Source organism: Palaemon carinicauda, chromosome 39, assembly GCF_036898095.1.
Source record: "Palaemon carinicauda isolate YSFRI2023 chromosome 39, ASM3689809v2, whole genome shotgun sequence".
In the NCBI taxonomy this organism is placed as follows: Eukaryota; Metazoa; Arthropoda; class Malacostraca; order Decapoda; family Palaemonidae; genus Palaemon; species Palaemon carinicauda.
This window is the reverse complement of record NC_090763.1, coordinates 35,194,128-35,215,593: the sequence shown is the minus strand read 5'-3', so window position 1 is coordinate 35,215,593 and position 21,466 is coordinate 35,194,128. Positions and strand designations below refer to the sequence as shown.

At 49.3% G+C, this 21,466-nt stretch overlaps 2 protein-coding genes across 5 annotated transcripts in view; both read left to right on the top strand.

Annotated features, from left to right (window-relative positions):
• Positions 1-21,466, top strand: part of LOC137631117 (plasmolipin-like) — a 232,385-nt gene that overhangs the window by 92,726 nt on the left and 118,193 nt on the right. The gene's annotated exons all lie outside the window — the stretch shown is intronic.
• The window catches only part of LOC137631115 (uncharacterized), a 104,021-nt gene that overhangs the window by 56,358 nt on the left and 26,197 nt on the right, over positions 1-21,466 (top strand). For both annotated transcript variants that reach the window (XM_068362765.1, XM_068362766.1), the window contains exons 10-11: positions 8,811-8,917; positions 16,003-17,162. In XM_068362765.1, coding sequence (XP_068218866.1) covers positions 8,811-8,917; positions 16,003-16,882 — 987 coding nt within the window. In that variant the 3' untranslated portion in view covers positions 16,883-17,162. The remainder of the gene's footprint in view (positions 1-8,810; positions 8,918-16,002; positions 17,163-21,466) is intronic.

The following is a 21,466-nucleotide window of genomic DNA, read 5'->3' as shown; positions in this document are numbered from 1 at the left end:
CTGGTATGCACGTGTTTGCGCGTGTCCGCGGAGCGCGCCACTGATCGAGGGGTAGTTAGAGTAATGATTGTTTGTAATGGGAAAGACTGTTGGTATAATTGAGGTTGTTTGTTTACGTTTTTAGCTAGGTTAGTGAGGATGAATGTCTCGGGTTGTAATCGAAGCCCGTGTTTTTGTTTCTTGTACTACCTGAAGTGAAGAATTGATTGCCACAACTAATAATAGTCTTGTTAATTTCATTATTAAACTCAGGTTGTCGTATGTGAACTAAGATTCTATTTCTTACAGAGAGAGAGAGAGAGAGAGAGAGAGAGAGAGAGAGAGAGAGAGAGAGAGAGAGAGAGAGAGAGAGAGGGAGAGAGAGAGAATTTATACTAGAAAACCTCAAATATATCTCATCTCTCTCTCTCTCTCTCTCTCTGTAAGAAATAAAATTTTAGTTCACATATGGCAACCTGAATTTAATAATGAAATTAACGAGACTATTGTTAGTTGTGGCAATAAATTCTTCTCTCAGAGAGAAGTTTTGGTAATTATACTGTGTACTATACAAAACAAATCTTTTTAAAGTGAAACAATACTGTTTGAAATATGACAAAATATTGTCGACTCGTTACCGAAGTTTAGGCTATTCACTGCTGATAAACGAACCCAGCCTACTTGTGAAAACCTTGAACACCAACGGGAAAAATAAAGCTTTTAAATATACTGTACTAAACAGAAATAATGCTTTAATATGCCATCAATATTGACACTAAAATTAAAATTATTGAAAGGTTAAAGAAAGATAAAGATTGCTGAGAACGTAACCACAGTTCTGTTTACATTTTGTCAGCTGGACTTGCATAGTTGGAGTTGGTTTCATTGTTGAAGTGGAATTTTATCCTTTAATAGGCTATTTATTATGAAATTATGTTAATAGGTTGTAAGGTAAATATCGTTTAGTAACATTTATTATCAAGCACTGTATTCAGAGCAACCATTATACTTGAAAACACAATAGATTTGATGCATTTTGTAGTGCTTGACTCCCAGACTTTGAACAGCTTCCCAGATACAAAATTTTTTTTTTTGAAAAATACCCATCGCATAAATGGGGAATCTCATAATTCGAACACGTATAATTCGGGACCCTACTGTATTATATTCCACATTTCTGATAAAGAGAATTCTTGCCAAAGCCATTTTCAACAAATGATGGTTTTCTTGTAACTTTTAAACTTTCATTCTCCTGGGCATTTTTATAGGTTCCCGTATGCCCCTAAAATTGAGGATGATAAAGAGACAATGAAACTGATAATGTGATATAATTCTATTATTAAGTCATCATGTATTGGCAGTACTGGCTATTTTCTCAGATCCAATGTACCCCCCAAGAGTAAAAAAGTACTCCCGTGTGTACATGTACTCCAGGCTGGGAACCTCTATTGTAGAGCATTAGATTTCAACAGGGGGACATCTTAAACAGTTCTCCAGGATGTCTCATTGATTATTCATTTGTAGATATTACTTCACTTATTCTAAGGGTAGTAACCAAAATTCTCTGTTTATGTCTTATACTGTTCTTGTTTTCTTCACTGTCAAGCTGCTTATAAGAGTGATAATTATTGTATACAGTTTTATTAGTCTTATATTGTACATGTGTGCATACACAGAATAGTCTTGCCTATTCTTTACATAATCTCCTCTGTCCTCATACACCTGACAACACTGAGATTACCAAACAATTCTTCTTCACCCAAGGGGTTAACTACTGTACTTTAATTGTTCAGTGGCCACTTTCCTCTTCGTAAGGGTAGAAGAGACTCTTTAGCTATGGTAAGCAGCTCTTCTAAGAGAAGGACGCTCCAAAATCAAGCCATTGTTCTCTAAGTCTTAGGTAGTGCCATAGCCTCTGTACCATGTTCTTCCACTGTCTTGGGTTAAAGTTCTCTTGCTTGAGGGTTCACTTGTGCACACTATTCTATCTTATTTCTCTTCCTCTTGCGTTGTTCTTCTTTGATAGTTTATATAGGAAATATGTTTGTTCCAACACGAATACTTACCGAGAACTACTTTCTTAGGAGTTACCTGTAACCTCCTCTCTACCGACTAGAGTTTTGTGTAGGGTACCCTCTACCCCGCTGTCTATGGAGGCCTACCCCCGGCATTAAAGAATGTGCCCCGAGGGTAGGCTTATCGTTAGGTCGAGGTCCGCCCGGGTCAACAGCTCCAGTAAGTTCTCTGGTCGCGACGTGTCAACACGTCGCCCTTGTTCTCTATCGATCCTTTGTGTGCGTTCTGAGTGTCCCACGTGTTCCCCGCGTGGTAACTTGTGTTTCCTGTGTACTGTTCCCGGGTGTTCCTGTGTGTTCACCTTCCACCCTTGTGCTTACCCAGTGTATTCCTTGATTCCCTTCGTGCTTGTGTCTTGCGTGTGTGCATTATGGAGCAAATCCGCCGTTGTCCTGGGCCTAGAGCCGGTAAATCGTGTGGAGCGTTCCTCTCCAAGCCTGAAGTGGACCCTCACTCCCTTTGCTCCTCCTGTAGGGGAAGGGTTTGTTCGTCAGCAGATACGTGCCCCGAGTGTGTAGGTTGGAGTGATATCCATTGGGTACGTTACGGTACTAAAAAGAGAAAATCGGCGAAACGTTCCCCCAGAAAAGCTAGCGTTACTTCGCCGCTACCATCACCCAGTGAACGGTCCGACGGGGCCTCTGTTTCGCCGTCCCCTACACAGAGTAGGGGCCGAGGTAAGTCTGTCGTGGAGAAGGAACAAAGCGGTCTTCCCCAAGAGTCTAGTGAAGGTGCAGTGGCGGTTGCGGGTCCTTCTAGGGCTAGTGAAGAACCCAGTAGTGCGTCCGGAGAGTCGGCCCTTGTGCTCGGGGGGCACGTGTCCTCCGATGACCCCTTGTGGGGTAGTAACGCTGTGTCTGTGTCTTCGCCGCCCTCGTGGGCCTGTGCTTCAGGGTCTTCGGTAGGCGGCGACAACCAAAATAAGTTACGGTCTACGGGTAATGATGCCTTCGGTTGGAAGCTTCCGAAGACACCAGGTAGGTCCCCCTTACGAATGGAAGAGGGCCTGGACCCCTGGCTTCCTAGCATGGAGCGCCATGGATCATTCCCAGCCCCTCTCACGGAAGTCCCCGAAGATTTCCTTCAACCGTCGACCTCGGGCACTCAACGGGTTAAGAAGTCCCCCGCAGTCCCCGCTACCGCCCGCCATATGATAAGTTCAGTGTCGTCGGGTTCGTCAGAAGATTATTACTCGTCGGGGGAAGAAGCCAGGAGAAAACATCGTCGTCGGAGAGAGCGGTCCAGGAGTAGGCGTTCCCGTTCTAGGTCGCGCTCCAGGTACAGTAGGAAGCGCTCCCGCTCCCCAGGGCGTAAGTACAGGAGGAGTAGGTCTCCTGATGGCGATTGGGTCTTCGTACCCCGGGAGTCAAGAGTACTTTGTTCCCCGGACCGCCGGTCCAGAGAGTTCTCGCCAAGGATACCTTCCTCCAAACACGGCCTTGACCCTCGCAACCAAGCTCGCAGGAAGGACTCTACAAGCAGGCGTAAGTCCTCGAAGCCTCCGGTTCACCCCGCCCAGCGGGGGGAAACGCGCTTCTTTTCGGGCAGCCTGGCTGAACCAGCCCAGCTGGTGCGGCCTTCGGGTCGGAAGGAACGGTTCCCGCTGTCGGGTCAGCCCACGGGAACCGCGTCCTCGTCACCCAGAGCCCTTGAGCGGACGCGAGTCCCCGCTGAGTCGGAGATGCCTGCGTTAACCCAGGCCCCTGGTGCGGACGTCCCCACCGATGAAGTCCAGTACCTCTGTAGGACTGCACCCCTGGCTCCTAGAACTAGACGTCCGGTCGGTGTGCCCGTCAACCCAGCTCCCCGGTCTCAAGCCGAGACCTCGGCTGACGGGAGGGAGGGTTCCCCAACGGAGGACTCGGCCTATAGGAGGGTGATTGGCCTTATCAGGAGGCACCATAAGATTGAGGAACCTGCAGCTACGGACGAAGACTTCTGGAGGTCAAGCCTGTTACGGATAATGCAGACCCCTACTCAACCTAAGACGTCTCTAGCGCTTCCTCTAGCCCGAGATCTGGTCCTAGGGCAGGAGTATGTGGACAAAGTGGTGGCTAGTAATGCCGAGGCCCCGAAAACCCAGAGTTCCTCAAAATTGCTCCAGGGCCTCAAGACTCAGGGCAAAGTATATGTGCCAGAGGGGCGTCGCCCAGGCCCCTGTAAATTGGAATCTTCCATTGACATCCTGGGTCAGGGCGTCTCAGAGGATAGAGCCTCTTTGGCCCCAGTTTGTTTCTCTCCATCGGAGGCCTCCATGATGGAAGAGATGTCAAGGGATCTGGTGAACGTCAAGAGCTCTTGGCTGGACTGGTGGGCTTCCACCTTAGTAGGAGTACAAGCCTCGTTCGACCCCGCTGACCCTGATCAGCAGAGCCTCCTGAGGGAACTTATTACCTCCGGGGGTAAAACCTTAAAGTTTTTAACGTACCAGTCGCTCGCCTTGACAGCTAACTGGGTACTCCGCAAAAGAGACACCGTACTGGCTAAGGTGTCCCGGAAGGTTCCAGACAGGGAAGCGCGGGCCATGAAGAGCCTACCCTTGTGGGGGGAGTCCTTGTTTCCCCTGAAAGAACTAGAGACCATCATGGAGAAGGTCTCGAAGAGGAAAGATTTTAACACCCCCACGCCTACGCCTTCTAGGAGACCGCCCTACAAGAGGCCCGTCTCAGATAGTGCCGCGACGGCCCAGGCCTCTCCCAGCACGACGAGGAGAGAGGCTCCCTCTTCCTCCTGGTCCTCAGCGCCTCAGCCCCCCCGTAGGGGAGCTCCAGCATCCTCAAGCTCCTTCAGAACAGGTTACTCTGCCTCTAGGAGAGGCCGTTCAGGCCGCCCCTCCAGAAGGAGATAGAGTGGGAGGCCCCCTATCCCCGCCCAAGCCTTGGGTTGGGGGATGCCTCAGACTACATTGGCAAGCATGGAAGGCTCACGGAGCGGAGCCTTGGACAGTGTTCGTACTAAAGGAGGGCTACAGACTACCGTTCTTAGCAGAACCACCCCCTCTTATCCCAGCCATCCGGTCGGAGTGGCTGGTACCCAAGGATCCGTTGAAGAGGGCCGCCCTTCAAGAGGAGGTGTCCACCATGTTGGAGAAGGGCGCCATGGAGGAGATCCTACACCCAGGTCCAGGTTTCTACAGTCGACTGTTCCTGGTGGAAAAAGCGACAGGGGGGTGGAGACCGGTTATAGATCTGTCGGCTCTCAACAAGTTCATCAAGAAGACAGACTTCAAAATGGACACTCCGAAGTCAGTCCTGCTGTCCTTGAGGGAGAAAGATTACATGATGACCATAGACCTCAAGGACGCCTACTTCCAAATTCCGGCCACCCCTCGAGTCGAAAGTTTCTCCGGGTGAAATGGGGTTCCCAGATCCTGCAATTCAAGACCCTTTGCTTCGGATTATCAACAGCGCCCCAGGTGTTCACGAGAGTCTTCACGACTGTCTCAGTGTGGGCTCACAAACGAGGCATTCGCCTCATCCGATACCTGGACGACTGGTTGCTTCTTTCCTCCTCGAAGGACCTCTTGGAGGAACAAGGGATGAAACTCCTCCAGTTTTGCAAGGATCTGGGCATCATAATCAACCCGGAGAAATCAAGCCTATCCCCATCCACCAGAATGACCTACTTGGGAATGACGTTAGATACCATTCTGGGAAAAGCCTTCCCTTCGGGAGACAGAATAAACAACCTCATGAAAATCATTCGGCCGTTCCTGTCGGGGCGTCCCAGGAGAGCGAAAGACTGGCAGAAACTGATAGGTCACCTGGTCTCATTGGAGAAACTAGTTCCCCAAGGGAGGGTAAGGCTCAGAGCCGTACAATGGAACCTGAAGAACCTCTGGTGCCAACTGGACTCACAACAGGTCCTAATCCCAGTTCTACCAAACACGAGACCCTCCCTGGAATGGTGGCATTGCCAGTCGAACTCACTCAAGGGGATGCCCTTCGCGAGCGACCCCCCCGAGTTACTACTGTTCACAGACGCCTCCAACCAAGGATGGGGAGCCCATCTCCTCGACGAAACAGCACGAGGGACCTGGTTGGACGGGGAAAAGGAACTTCACATCAATGTCCTGGAGTTGAAGGCAGTCCAAAAGGCTTGCCTACACTTCGCAGATCTTCTAAAGGGAAACACCGTGGCGTTGATTTGCGACAACGCCACGGTAGTAGCGTACATAAAGAAGCAAGGAGGCTTGAAGTCGAAGGAGTTGTGCGATCTCACCATAAAAATTCTAGATTGGGCAGAAGAGAACCAAGTGGTGTTGTTAGCGAGGTTCATTCCCGGGAAGAAAAACGTACTGGCCGACAGTCTCAGCAGAGTGGGCCAGATAGTAGGGACAGAATGGTCCCTCCTTCCAGAAGTAGCCAAGCTCATCATCCAACGTTGGGGTTCCCCGGTGATGGACCTCTTTGCAACAAAACTCAACGCCCAACTCCCCGTATATTGTTCTCCTGTACCAGACCCGAAAGCAGCCTTAGAAGACGCCTTTCAGCACAAGTGGGACAATCTAGACGTGTACGCTTTTCCCCCTTTCACGTTGATAAGGCAGGTGCTCAACAGAGTAAGGACAGCCCGAAACCTAAAGATGACTTTGGTAGCGCCCTGGTGGCCGGAGATAGAGTGGTTCGCGGACCTAAAAGACCTGGCGAGTCAACCACCGTGGCCTCTGCCCGACAGGTCAGACCTTCTGCATCAACCTCATTTTCTCAGGCTCCACGACAACCCACTCTCCCTACGTCTTCACGCCTAGAGACTATCGAGCGGCTCCTGAAGAAAGAAGGATATTCTTCATCCACTGCTAAGAGAATGTCGTTATACCTGAGAAAGTCTTCAGCCGCGGTCTACCAGGCTAAGTGGGCCTCCTTCACGAAGTGGTGCTCTGAGAGGCACATTAAGCCTCTTAAGGCCTCTGTCCCAGACATAGCAGATTTTCTGGTGTTTCTCAGAGACAAGTTGGGAATGTCAATCCCAGCCATAAAAGGGGTTCGGGCCGCCTTAGGCCAAGTCTTCCTCCTGAAGGGCATCGACCTGGGGGCCTCTAGGCACATAGCGATGCTTGTCAAAAGCTTCGAGCAGTCCTGCCCCCCACAGGCGAGTAGGGTGCCCCAGTAGGACTTAGCCAAGGTCCTGAAGATGTTGTGTGGCCCCCCCTTTGAACCTTTGAAGGATATCGTGGACAGGGATCTCACTCTCAAGGCCATCTTCTTGCTGGCCTTGGCGTCCGCTAAGAGAGTAGGTGAGATCCATGGGCTGTCATATGACGTTTCTCATTCGAAGGGGTGGAAAGAAGTATCCTTCAAGTTCGTCCCTTCTTTTGTGGCTAAGACCCAGAACCCAGCAGTCTGGGATCCGAGGTTCGAAGGTTTTTCAATACCTGCCATCCCTAGGACGGGTAATTCAGAGGATTTGAAATTATGCCCTGTACGGGCCATTAGAAAATACCTTGAGAGAACGGCTCATCTCCGCCCAGGCATCAAGAGCCTCTTCGTATCCACGGGTATTACTAAGAAGCAAGTGTCCAAGAACACCATTTCCTTCTGGTTGAGACAAGTTATTGCCAGAGCCTACAAGGAGAAAGGCATAGCAGTGCCAGGCACCCCCAGACCTCATGACATCAGAGGCCTGAGCACGTCCTTAGCCTTTGAGAAAAACATGGCAGTAGGTCAGATCCTTCGAGCAGGTACTTGGTCGAACCAGTCAACCTTCACTGCCCATTACTTCAAGGACTACTCGAGGAAGTCCTTAGACGGGTTCTCCCTTGGAACAGTCATCTCCGCCCTCCAAGTGGTGTAACGGTAAAAGCCCCAGGCTCAATCACGGATAGCAACCGGGAGACACAGGTGCGTTTTCCTTCCATCCTACCCAGTTGCTTCCTAGCCTCATCGGGGAGTACCAACTTGTACCATCGGATAACACATTCTTCACGACTACGCTACTGGATGCAACATCAGAAGTTTTTTCAAAGGGTGAGTACTTAGACACTAACGTGAGCTCTTTGTGTAGTTACCCTCTCATCCGTTTTCTAGTATGTACCGTTATTCCTAGGCCTCTTGGCCTCCGCTTACCGGGTCAGGGGGTCAGAATAGCACTCCCGCCTCCTAAAGTGTAAGTCTCCTAAGAAAGTAGTTCGAGGTAAGTATTCGTGTTGGAACAAATCAAAAATTTTAAGTAATTTTTATTTTTCCTAACATACTTACCGAGAACTACTTTCGGGTAATGGCCCTCCCTTCCTTCCCCGAGTGCCTCTCTTCCCTTGCAAGCATTGTGCTATTTCAATAGAACTTACTGGAGCTGTTGACCCGGGCGGACCTCGACCTAACGATAAGCCTACCCTCGGGGCACATTCTTTAATGCCGGGGGTAGGCCTCCATAGAAAGCGGGGTACAGGGTACACTACACAAAACTCTGGTCGGTAGAGAGGAGGTTACAGGTAACTCCTAAGAAAGTAGTTCTCGGTAAGTATGTTAGGAAAAATAAAAATTACTTAAAAAATTTTTTATATTTCAATGTTGTTACTGTTATTAAAATATTTTATTTTCCTTGTTTCCTTTCCTCACGCTATTTTCCCTGTTGGAGCCCCTGGGCTTGTAGCATCCTGCTGTCCAATCTAGGGTTGTAGCATAGCAAGTAATAATAATAATGTTTGAGATATCAGGAGTTTGATATTTGGAAGAAAATTAAATCATAATTTTAACATATTTGTATTTTCTACCTTTTAGTAGTCTTTGTTGTTTCTCAAATCGGATTCTTTACAGGAAAGAACTAAACAGGAACTGTCTGTAGGAAAGGATCCAACACAAGTTTTGCCCATGGAATCTATAGCTGAAGATATTAGTCGTCAGATACAATATATGCTGGAGAGGTAAGTGATTTCTGATAAGACAAACTGGAGTGTCTTTTTTACATATCTCTTTAAAAAATGATGTAGTTTCAAGTATAATTTTTAAATATTTAACTTAGCCGGTGAATATATAATAGCTGCAACTCTGTTGCTCGACAGACACATACAGTAAAAACTCGCCAGCGATCGCTATACAGGTTGCGGGTGTGCCCACCAGCGCCAACTGTCGGCCAGATACCACTCTCGATGTAAACAAAGACTCAATTTCTTCTCTGTCGACGTGTCGACAAGACGTACTTTACTCGCTGTTGAACCTGGAGTTTTTCCCATCATATTAGGTGAAGTACTTTAATTTGGTTTGAGCTTTCGCAGTACAGGTGTTTTTTCTTCAAATAAATCCATGAACTCTTTTTTGGATCGGATTAATTGTTGATGACTTAGATCATTTTTTGGAATTTTCCCTTGACTAATTCAAAATGGCTGACCCTTCATAAGTTCCCAAGTTCAGAAAATGTAATGCTAGGGACTGTCATAGGCGTCTTCCAAAGGCTTCTCTCGACCCTCACACTGTTTGTTCCAATTGTCGGGGTAAAACCTGTCAATTGGAAGATCGGTGTGAGGAATGCGTGGGCCTTTCGGAATTCGATTTTATCGAATTTGATAAATACACACGCAGACTAGAGAGAGATAGGGTAAGGAGAAGTTCTTCTAGGTCGGTAGATTTTTCCTCTCCACATGCCCCTGAACCTAATCCTTCCCCTGTAGTGGTTGTTCCTAACCCCCCTCCTAGCACTCAGGAACCGTCGATGCTAGACATGATGCGTGCTATTCATGCCTTGGGGGAGAGAGTTGAGGCCTTAGCAAGTGACCGGAATCAACTCATGGCGGACGTAAAGGAACTAAAGTGCCAAAGTGCCACGGCGGAAAGTGTTAAAGTGCCTAGTGTTTCTCAAAGTGTTGCGCTCGAGGGTTCGTCTGTTCGTGCCTGTCGTCCACCTAGTCCGGGACCTCTTGCAAGCTCCCAAGCCCAGGGGAGAAGCAATGTCGTACGACTCATGGGTTCGAGAGGCCTTGATCAGCGAACAGACGTTCCCTCTATGGTATCAGGCGTATCTCTCCAAGATCGCCCCTACCAACGTAAGACGAGAGAGCCCATTTTTACCTCGTCGTCCGAAGGTGTTTCTCGTAAGAAACCTTGGACCAAGGTCTCCAGACCTTTAAAGCGTAAGTCGGTCCCTTCAGGACAAGTCCAACGTCCCGGTTGTAGCCACTGGGACAGTTCGGACCCGTTGCCGTCATCTGATGACTGCTCGCCGCCTAAGAGAGGCAAAGTTGTGCCGTCTCAGTCGCTCACCCCGTCTGTTACCGCACCTGCTTCCGTAGACCCTAAATGGGTGTTACTGCAAGACATGCAGTCCAAGCTTGCGTCCTTGATGGAGGACTACAATGCGGAGAAGGTTGCCGCTGAACCTACTGGCCAACAACCATCCAAGCGGTCTGTTGTGCGTCCTGTTGACGTTGAGGTAGCTTTCTCGCGTCAACCAGTTGGGGTAGTACCTCCACCGATGCGACCCAGTGTGGATTTCCAGCCGCACGTTGACGTTAGGCAACGCACGGATGTGGTTGGTGACGTTCAGGACGTTCATCAACCATCAGAGGTGACTTGTTTTGACGCGGTGCGTCAACCTCCGCAACCCGGTATGGTGTTGACTGCACAACCCAGACGGTCTAAACAGTCTCGGGTGGACGCTGTGCGTCCTCGCGCACCTGTGGTTGTTGACAGTTCCCAGACTGTTCAGCAGTTCCATGACGCTGCGTCCGGCTCCGTCACGTATGCACCTGTGCGACCGGACTCGGCGAGTCAAACGTTGCCCACACCTTTGCCGTTTTCTCATCAGTTATCGGATGAGGAACTGTCAGATGAGGACGTTGCTGAACCACATCCTGAGGATCAACCTTCAGAACTTGATGAGCCTAAAGCAGTCCAACCATCCTTGGACTTTAGAAAAGTCATGGCTGTGTTTAAGGAGTTGTTCCCTGACCACTTTATTTCTGTGGCTCCTCGTTTGCCGCCGTCAGAGTTTGTCTTAGGCGTTCCTACTACCATGCCTGCCTTTACTAAACTCGTTCTCTCTCGCTCATCCAAGAGAGCTTTACGGCTGTTAGGCGATTGGTTAGAGACCAAGAGGAGTTTAGGGAAGACAGCATTTGCCTTCCCCCCATCTAAACTCTCGTCTAGATCGAGCGTCTGGTATGCCACGGGAGAAGTTCTCGGCTTGGGAGTTCCTGCCTCTGCCCAGGGCGACTTCTCAAGTCTTGTAGACTCTCCCCGCCGCCTTGCCATGAGACGCTCGAAGATTTGTTGGTCACCCTCGGACCTGGACCACCTTCTTAAAGGTATATTTAGGGCGTTCGAAGTCTTTAACTTCCTAGACTGGTGTTTAGGAGCCCTGAGTAGGAAAATCTCTTCTGCTGATAAGGATGTTTCCTTACTCATTATGTCCTGCATGGACAAGGCCGTCCGTGATGGGTCCAACGAACTTGCCGCTTCATTCACGTCCGGAGTCCTGAAGAAACGAGAGTCTCTATGTTCTTTCCTGTCTGCTGGAGTGACGCCATGCCAAAGATCTGAGCTACTCTTTGCGCCCTTGTCCAAGTGCCTGTTTCCTGAAGTCTTGGTTAAGGAAATTGCCTTTTCTTTAGTGCAGAAGGACACCCACGATCTAGTTGCGTCCTCGGCTCGCAAAGCTCCCCCTTTGCCTGCATTGTCTGCTAGACCTAGGATAGACACTCCAGCGTCTCAGTTTATCCCGCCCTTTCGTGGCAGAGCCTCCAGCAGGGGAGGTGCTCGTGCCGAAGGGAAGAGAGGGAAGAGAAAAGGATCCAAGTCCTCTAAGGGCAGAGTCTGACTGCCCGCAACTTCAGACAGCAGTAGGTGCCAGACTCAAGAACTTCTGGCAAGCCTGGGAGAAGAGAGGCGCAGATCAACAATCTGTGAGGTTGCTCAGAGAGGGGTACAAAATCCCTTTTGTACGCAAACCCCCTCTAGCGACGTCCCCCATCGATCTCTCTCCCAGGTACAGAGAGGAAGAAAAGAGACAAGCCCTGAAACTGGAAGTGTCTCTTTTGCTAGAGAAGGGAGCGGTGGTCAAAGTCTCGGACCTTCAATCACCGGGGTTTTACAACCGTCTCTTCCTAGTATCAAAGAAGACAGGAGGTTGGAGACCGGTGCTAGACGTCAGTGCTCTGAATGTCTTTGTCACAAAGACGAAGTTTACCATGGAGACCACAAAGTCAGTCCTAGCAGCGGTCAGAAAGGAAGACTGGATGGTCTCTCTAGACCTAAGGGACGCCTACTTCCACATCCCCATTCACTCAGACTCCCAACCCTTTCTGAGATTCGTCTTCGAAGATGTGGTGTACCAGTTTCGGGCCCTGTGCTTTGGCCTAAGCACAGCTCCTCTCGTGTTTACGAGGCTTATGAGGAATGTGGCAAAATTCCTCCACTTATCGGACATCCGAGCCTCCCTTTATTTGGACGACTGGCTTCTCAGAGCCTCTTCCAGTCGTCGCTGTCTGAAGGATCTCAATTGGACTCTAGATCTGACCAAGGAATTGGGACTCCTAGTCAATTTGGAAAAGTCACAGCTGGTCCCATCCCAAACTATTCTGTATTTAGGGATGGAGATTCACAGTCAAGTTTTTCGGGCTTTTCCGTCGGCCCCCAGAATAGATCAAGCCCTGCTCTCCATCCAGAAGATGCTGAAGAAAGAACGCTGCTCAGTCAGGCTGTGGATGAGTCTGGTAGGGACGCTGTCATCCCTGGAGCAATTTGTCTTGCTAGGAAGGCTACACCTCCGTCCTCTTCAATTCCATCTGGCTTTTCACTGGAAAAAGGACAAGACGCTAGAGGCGGTCTCGATCCCGATTTCCGAAAAGATAAAGTCTTGTCTGACTTGGTGGAAGGACAATATCAGCCTACGAGAGGGTCTTCCCCTGGCAGTTCAGACACCCAACCACGTTCTCTTCTCGGACGCATCGGACTTGGGCTGGGGCGCGACGCTGGACGGTCGGGAATGCTCAGGTCTGTGGAACTCGAGTCAGAGGAGCATGCATATCAACAGCAAGGAGCTTTTGGCGGTTCATCTGGCCTTGATAAGCTTCGAGAATCTCCTTCGAGGCAAAGTGGTGGAAGTAAACTCGGACAACACCACGGCCTTGGCGTACATTTCCAAACAGGGAGGTACCCACTCACTGACGTTGTACGAGATCGCAAGGGACCTGCTCATCTGGTCAAAAGATCGAGGCATCTCCCTAGTAACGAGGTTCATCCAGGGCGACTTGAACGTCCTAGCAGATTGTCATAGTCGGAAAGGTCAAGTAATTCCAACCGAATGGACCCTCCACAAGGATGTGTGCAAGAGACTTTGGGCAACTTGGGGTCAACCCACCATAGATCTCTTTGCAACCTCGCTGACCAAGAGGCTTCCAATCTATTGCTCTCCAGTCCCGGACCCAGCAGCAATATATATAGATGCCTTCCTCCTAGATTGGTCACATCTGGATCTTTACGCATTCCCACCATTCAAGATTGTCAACAAGGTACTGCAGAAATTCGCCTCTCACGAAGGGACAAGGTTGACGTTAGTTGCTCCCCTCTGGCCCGCGAGAGAATGGTTCACCGAGGTACTTCGATGGTTAGTAGACGTTCCCAGAAGTCTTCCTCTAAGAGTAGACCTTCTACGTCAGCCACACGTAAAGAAGGTACACCAAAGCCTCCACGCTCTTCGTCTGACTGCCTTCAGACTATCGAAAGACTCTCGAGAGCTAGAGGCTTTTCGAAGGAGGCAGCCAGTGCGATTGCCAGAGCAAGGAGAGCGTCTACCATTAGAGTCTACCAATCGAAGTGGGAAGTCTTCCGAGACTGGTGCAAGTCAGTTTCCGTATCCTCGACCAGTACCTCTGTAGCCCAAATAGCTGATTTTCTCTTATACCTGAGAAAAGGACGATCCCTTTCAGCTCCCACTATCAAGGGCTACAGAAGCATGTTGGCCTCGGTCTTCCGGCATAGAGGCTTAGATCTTTCCAACAATAAAGATCTGCAAGACCTCCTTAAGTCTTTCGAGACCTCTAAGGAGCGTCGTTTGGCTACTCCTGGGTGGAATTTAGACGTGGTCCTAAGATTCCTCATGTCAGACAGGTTTGAGCCTTTACAGTCAGCCTCCCTGAAAGATCTCACTCTTAAGACTCTTTTCCTGGTATGCTTAGCCTCGGCTAAAAGAGTCAGTGAGCTTCATGCCTTTAGCAAGAACATCGGGTTTTCGTCAGAAAAAGCTACTTGTTCTCTGCAACTTGGTTTCCTAGCCAAAAATGAGCTACCTTCTCGTCCTTGGCCTAAATCTTTCGATATTCCTAGCTTATTGGAGATCGTAGGCAATGAACTAGAAAGAGTCTTATGCCCTGTTAGAGCTCTTAAGTTCTACTTAGCTCGTACTAAACCTTTACGAGGCCAATCTGAAGCGTTATGGTGTTCGGTTAAGAAACCATCCTTGCCTATGTCAAAGAATGCTTTGTCATATTTTATCAGATTGTTAATACGAGAAGCTCATTCACACTTGAGTGAGGAAGACCGATCTTTGCTTAAGGTTAAGACGCACGAGGTTAGAGCTGTAGCAACTTCCGTGGCCTTTAAGCAAAATAGATCTCTGCAAAGTATCATGGACGCAACCTATTGGAGAAGCAAGTCAGTGTTCGCGTCATTTTACTTGAAAGATGTCCAGTCTCTTTACGAGAACTGCTACACACTGGGACCATTCGTAGCAGCGAGTGCAGTAGTGGGTGAGGGCTCAACCACTACAATTCCCTAATTCCATATCCTTTTAATCTGTCTCTTGAAATGTTTTAATGTTGTTTTTATGGGTTGTCCGGAAGGCTAAGAAGCCTTTCGCATCCTGGTTGATTTGGCGGGTGGTCAAAGTCATTTCTTGAGAGCGCCCAGATTAGGGGTTTGATGAGGTCCTGTTGTATGGGTTGCAGCCCTTGATACTTCAGCTCCTGGGGGTCTGTCAGCATCCTAAGAGGATCGCTGGGCTCCATAAGGAAGACGTACTTACAAGGCAGAGTAATCGTCTAAGTCGACTTCCTTACCAGGTACCTATTTATTTTTGTTTTGTTATATTGATAACTGTCAAAATGAAATAAAAAAACTCTTAGCTTATACGATGTAAACATATTTAACTCTGGTCTCTACCCACCTCCTTGGGTGTGAATCAGCTATTATATATTCACCGGCTAAGTTAAATATTTAAAAATGATATTTTAATTATAGAATAAATTTTTGAATATACTTACCCGGTGAATATATAAATTAAACGACCCTTCCTTCCTCCCCAATAGAGATGCAGTGGGATGAGAAGAAATTGAGTCTTTGTTTACATCGAGAGTGGTATCTGGCCGACAGTTGGTGCTGGTGGGCACACCCGCAACCTGTATAGCGATCGCTGGCGAGTTTTTACTGTATGTGTCTGTCGAGCAACAGAGTTGCAGCTATTATATATTCACCGGGTAAGTATATTCAAAAATTTATTTTATAATTAAAATATCATTTTGATAAGTAAAATAAATTATTGAGTCCACTGAGGTGAATATTGACTTTATAAGAAACTAGTGCTCAGTAAATAATTCCACAATCATAACTATTTTTTCAAACCTCTTTTTCTTGAACAGTATTTCTAATTTTCTTAGCTATAGGTGAAGACATATATGGCATAGTCTCTCTCTAAGATTATATATTTTTGTAGCTTAAATGATTGAAATGACTCGATAGACAGTAAGTTGTATTACAGTAATAATTAAAAGTGAATCCCTGTGGTGACAAGTTCATGAGCAGTGAAACTTGGGCAGCAAGTTTGCATTATTTTTTAAAAAAATATGGATAATAATAACTGCTTAAATGTAAACACTCCTTTTTTCATTATTTTATGGCTTTTCAAAATAGTTTTATCATTTTGAGATTGAAGTATCAAATTGCATATTTAATATGACCTTAATAAGGAAATTTTAAATTGAAGTGAGGAATTAGTTTCCATTTTATTTATCATTTTCAGGGTTTGCAAAATTGAAGAAGAACAAAAACAGAACATAGATGTTATTGGGGAAGTTTCAAGAAGACTAGAAAAAAAGGTGGATTTCCCTGAGAACACACTTCAAATGGCAATTAACCAGGCACAAAACATGCTCAGTAATGTTACACGGAAAGAGGAACAGACAAAGATATTCAAGAGCCATCTACAATTCCCATCTACATCTATAACAATAGGTGATCCTCTTGGGAATATTAAGATTAACTGTGAATCAAAACCAGAAAAAGCATTTAAGACTGGTAGTGATGGTATTAGTGAGATGTCTAGGGACAGCAGTCTCGAGGATAATTTTGCCTTGCTTGAAAGGGAATTTCGTGTCACCGAAAGTGGTAATATAACAGATCAGATTAAATTACAAAAGGAAGAGTTTTGGGCTTCATTAGTTGCACAGGGTTTTATAAAGCCTCTTGAGTTTGATTTAGATGGGGCAACAGCTGCTAATGAGGCAGTAGAATTGATGCTTCAGCAGAACATTCCTAGAAATACTACCTCGAAAGAAAATGGTGGAAATCAGGTTTCGCATGCACACAGAGACATGGCACCTTTGAAAATGATGCACTATTCTACTAATGTTAAAAGAGATGCAGCCTTAGCTAAAATCAAGAAGGAAGACAAAGCTACATTAGTGACCTCTTTAATATCTAATTCGAATTCATTTGAAACAGAGTCATCTGAACAGACGCAGAGTTCTACTAAACTTTCTGATGAAACGGTCAGTAAAGAGAGTTTTAGTAATTCAAAAGTTTCGTCTTTTACAGAAAATAATAGTAAGGACTCTGAAGACAGCAAGTCAGTCAGCTTCCCTTCTTATGACAGTGAGAGTATCTCTACAAAGGGAAATTAGAAAATGAAGTGTTGAATTATTTGAACAGACTTAATATCTTGTCTCTTTGAATAGTTTGGTTTTCATTTTTACTCAGTTAACAGTTACAGGTGCCTTATTGTTGTTAAATGTTCAGAGGGAAAATGGCTCATCTTGAATGCAGGTACCAAGATCAGTAGCTAAATAACTGCTCTGATTTATGCAAATGAAGAACCAGCACATTGAGTGAGTCATCCATGGATATCACTGTTAACTGTCAAGACTCACCAGTAGCACTGTTGGAGACTATTCACAGCTTGAGGTAAGGACAGTAATAGCTAATTTCATTTTGTTTCTTCATATCCCACTTAATTTTATTGCAGGATAAGATAACACAACCTTCCACACCAGGTTTATTCCATATCATCATATAATAATAGTTATTCCTATAGGCTACATATACAAATCCTTCACCTTTTAAAATCATATTTGTTCCAACACAGAGTACTTACCTCGAACTACTTTCTTAGGAGTATCTGGGATCTCCTCCCAACCTACCAGAGTTTTGTGTAGTTTACCCTAGTCCCGTTTTCTATGAGGGGTAACCTCAGGTGGAGTGGAACACGCCCTGAGGCTATCCCCAGGTCAGAGAGCATGCTTGCTCAGGTCTCGATCTCCAGTAAGTTCTCTGGTCGCGTCGTGATAACATCTCGACGCTCTCTCCTTACCCAGTGCGACCCTTTGTGTCCCCGACCCCCCTTTTGTGTCTTACGCGGTCCCCACGTGGACCCATTGTGTTCATTCTATACCCCTTCCTACCCTTATCCTCTGTGTTCGTCGTGTAGGGGCAGCTTATGTTCTCCTACAGCCACGTGTCCGGAGTGCGAGTCCTGGAACGTGGTGCAGTGGGTGCGCTTCGGCACCAAGAAGAAGAAGGCGTCCAAGAGGTCTCATAGGAAGACGAGCCTCTCCTCGCCGCTTACTTCTCCCGATGCCTCATCGAATGGAGCTTCTTTTATACAGCCATCTTCCCCTACCCAGAGTAGGGGACGAGGTAAGTCAGTTGTGGGGAAGTGGCCCATTGCTCTTCCCCAGGAGTCTGAGTGGGTGCGGTATAGCACCAAGAAGAAGTAGGCGACGAAGAGGTCGCCTAAGAAGCCTAGCGCCCCTTCCTCCCTTGCTTCGCCGGGCGTCTCGTCTGACAGACCTTCCCTACCACCCTCCCCTACCCAGAGTAGGGGACGAGGTAAGTCCGTTATGGGGAAGAGGCCCGCGGCCCTTCCCCAAGAGTGATCTTCAGGATAGTGGGGTTGTGGCGTCGTTCCAGACGAGTGAGGGTCTTTAGGGAGGGGCGGGAGTGTGTTGGGAGACGGAGTCCTGGTGCAAGCAGGCCACGTCTCCTCTGATGACCCCATGTGGGGGAAAAATGTCCCTAATTCTTCTCCAGCCTCTTTGGCGTGTTTTTCAGTCACTTCTGCAGCCGAGGACGTCGCCGTGAAGGAGCCTCCCAACCCGAGGCGCTGAGGAAGCTCAGGAGACGAAGGGAGAAGTCCTGCAGGAAGTTGTCGCGTTCTCACTCCCCCTCGGGGTCGCGCCACGAGAGTCGGCGCTCAAGATCCCCCAAGAGCAGTGAGTGGGTGGTGGTTCACCTCGACAGGCTGCTGGAGCTAGCGGCGGCACCGGGCCCTTCAAGTTGGCGTCCGAGGACGAACTCCCCGGATAGATACTCCTCTGGCAGCAGCGGCACCCGACGGAGGGACTCATCATGGCAGGTTCCAGTCGACAGGCGTAAGTCCGCGAAGGTTCCGGCTCCATCCGCCCAGCGGAGAGAGTCGCCCCTTCGGTCTGGCAGCCGAGTCCTGGACCCAGGACGGAGGCCCCCGTTCCGACGGCGGTGCCCGTCCTTCGACGTGAACCCCGGCAACCCTACAGCAGGCTCTGGCAGACCGGCATAAGTCCCGGCCAGCCCCATCCAAGCATCGGAGGAGCCCGCTGACATGGCAGGGTACTTAAACCCCACGGATTTCCCTGGGAGGGGGTAGACCCATGACGGCTACCTCCTTCCCAGTGGCTTCATCCGTGATGGAGATAGCCGCTCCATCGTCCCGGCCAACTCCATCCAAGCATTGGAGGTGGCTGCTGACACACCCATGACGGCTACCTCCGTCCCGGCGGCTCCATCCGTGATGGAGCCAGCCGTGCCATCGTCCCGGCCAGCCCCATCCAAGCATCGGAGGCGGTCGCTGACATGGCAGGGTACTTAAACCCCATGGATCTCCCCGGGAGGGGGTAGACCCATGACGGCTACCTCCGTCCCAGTGGCTTCATCCGTGATGGAGATGGCCGCTCCATCGTCCCGGCCAGCCCCATCCAAGCATTGGAGGTGGCCGATGACACACCCATGCCGGCTACCTCCGTTCTGGCGGCTCCATCCATGATGGAGCCAGCCGTGCCATCGTCCCGGCCAGCCCCATCCAAGCATCGGAAGAGGCCGCTGACATGGCAGGGTACTTAAACCCCACGGATTGCCCCGGGAGGGGGTAGACCCATGATGGGTACCCCCGTTCCTGACGGCTCCATCCGTGATGAAGGCAAAATGGTTTTCCCCCTAGCGGGTCAAACGGGGCTATTGCCTCTCCAGTGCCTGCCTCAGTGGCCGCTGGAGAGAGACCCCCGCACCTTTGCCCTGTGCCTCTTCACCTCCGTCCGCCCGTCGGATGTAGAAGTTGGCACACGTAATCTTTCCCTTGCCTTGCCCCCCATAGGGGAGCTTCGACTCCTCAGTTAACCTTCAGACCCTCCTACTCGGGCTCCAGGAGAGGCCGCGGCTCTCGAAGGAGTTAGGAGGGGAGGCCCCCTACTCCTGCTGGCGCCTCAGGTGGGGGGATGCCTCAAACGATATTGGCAAGTATGGCGGGACCACGGAGCGGATCCGTGGACCGTAGCAGTACTAAAGGAGGGGTACAAGCGTCCCTTCCTAGCGGACCCCCACCTCGGATCCCAGATCAACAGGCGGAGTGGTTGGCACCCAACGACCCCTTGAGAGTAGCAGTATTGCAGGAAGATGCTCGGCAATGCTGGCGAAAGGGGCAGTAGAACCAGTCGAGAAACCGAGTCCAGAGTTCTACAACAGGCTCTTCCTGGTGGAGAAGGCGACAGGGTTCTGGAGACCTTTCAGCCCTCAACAATTCGTGTGCAACACCGACTTCAAGATGGACACTCCGAAGTCGGTCCTAGCGACCTTGAAGGAGGAGGACTTCATGAGGTCCATAGGCCTCAAAGACGTCTACTTCCAGGTCCCTGTTCATCCCTCCAACAGGAGGTTCCTAAGGGTAAAATGGAGTACCAAAACATGGCAGTTCAAAACCCTATGCTTCGGACTGTCGACAGTCCTCAGGGCTTCACGAAGGTCTTCCCAACAGTTTCAGGCTGGGCGCACGAACAGGACGTCCGCCAGATTCGGTACCTAGATGACTGGTTGTTGCTTTCAGTCTCAGAGGAAGTACTGAGAGAGCAAGACGAGAAGCTCCTGCAATTCTACAACGTCTTGAGTATCATCATCAACCTGGAGAAGTCCCGGCTGATTTCCTCCACCAGGATGACCTACCTAGGGTTGGTTCTAGACTCCCGGATGGCGAGGGCCTTCCCTTCCGCGGAGAAACTGGACATCCTGAAACAGATACTCTGGCCCTTCCTGTCGGGCCAGCCCAGGAGAGCCAAGGTCTGGCAAAGACTGATAGGACTCCCCGCACTAGATAGTCCTGGTGTCCCCGGAGACGAAGGAAGTCCTGGGGTGGTAGCAATCAGAACGAACACCATCAAGGGAATGCCCTTTTCTGCCGACCCTCCAGAGATGCTCCTGTTCACGGACGTATCCAAGGAGAGCTGGGGTGCCCATCTTCTCGACAAAATGGCAAAAGGTAAATGGGAAGTCGAGGAGACGAACCTGCACGTATACGTGTTGGAGATGAGGACCGTACAAAGAGCGTGCCTAGAGATCATCCATCTACCCCGGGGAAGCTCCGTGGATCCGGGGTGCGACAACGCCACGGTGGTGGCCTACGTGAAAGAGCAAGGAGGACTGAAGTCGAGGGAACGGTGCAGTCTCATGATGGAGTTCCTAGAATGGGCTGAAGTGGAACAAATTAATTTTTCAGCCAGGTTCTCTCCGGGGAAGAGGAACGTCCTGGCCGACGGCCTCAATAGGAAGTGTCGAGTGGTAGGGCCCGAGTGGTCCCTACACCCAGAAGTGGTCAAAACCCTCTCCCTGAAGTGGGGCTCGCCGGTGATAGACCTCTTCGCCATGAGACTAAACGCATAGCTCCCCGTGTTTTGTTTTCCTGTGCCAGATCCAGCAGCAGCGTTCGAGGACGTCTTCCAATGAGAAGGACGGCCAACCTGTGGGTGACTTTGGTAGCGCCCTGGTGGCCAGAGAGAGAGTGGTTCGCGGATCTAAAGGAACTGGCATGCCTTACATTTGGGCCACTTCCAGACAGACCAGACCTTCTCCGGCAGCCTCACTTCCAGAGGTTCCACGAAAACCCTTGGTCCCTCTTTCACGCGTGGAGGTTATCGAGCGTCTCCTGAAAAAGGAAAGATTTCCGTCGAGGACAGCATCAAGGATGT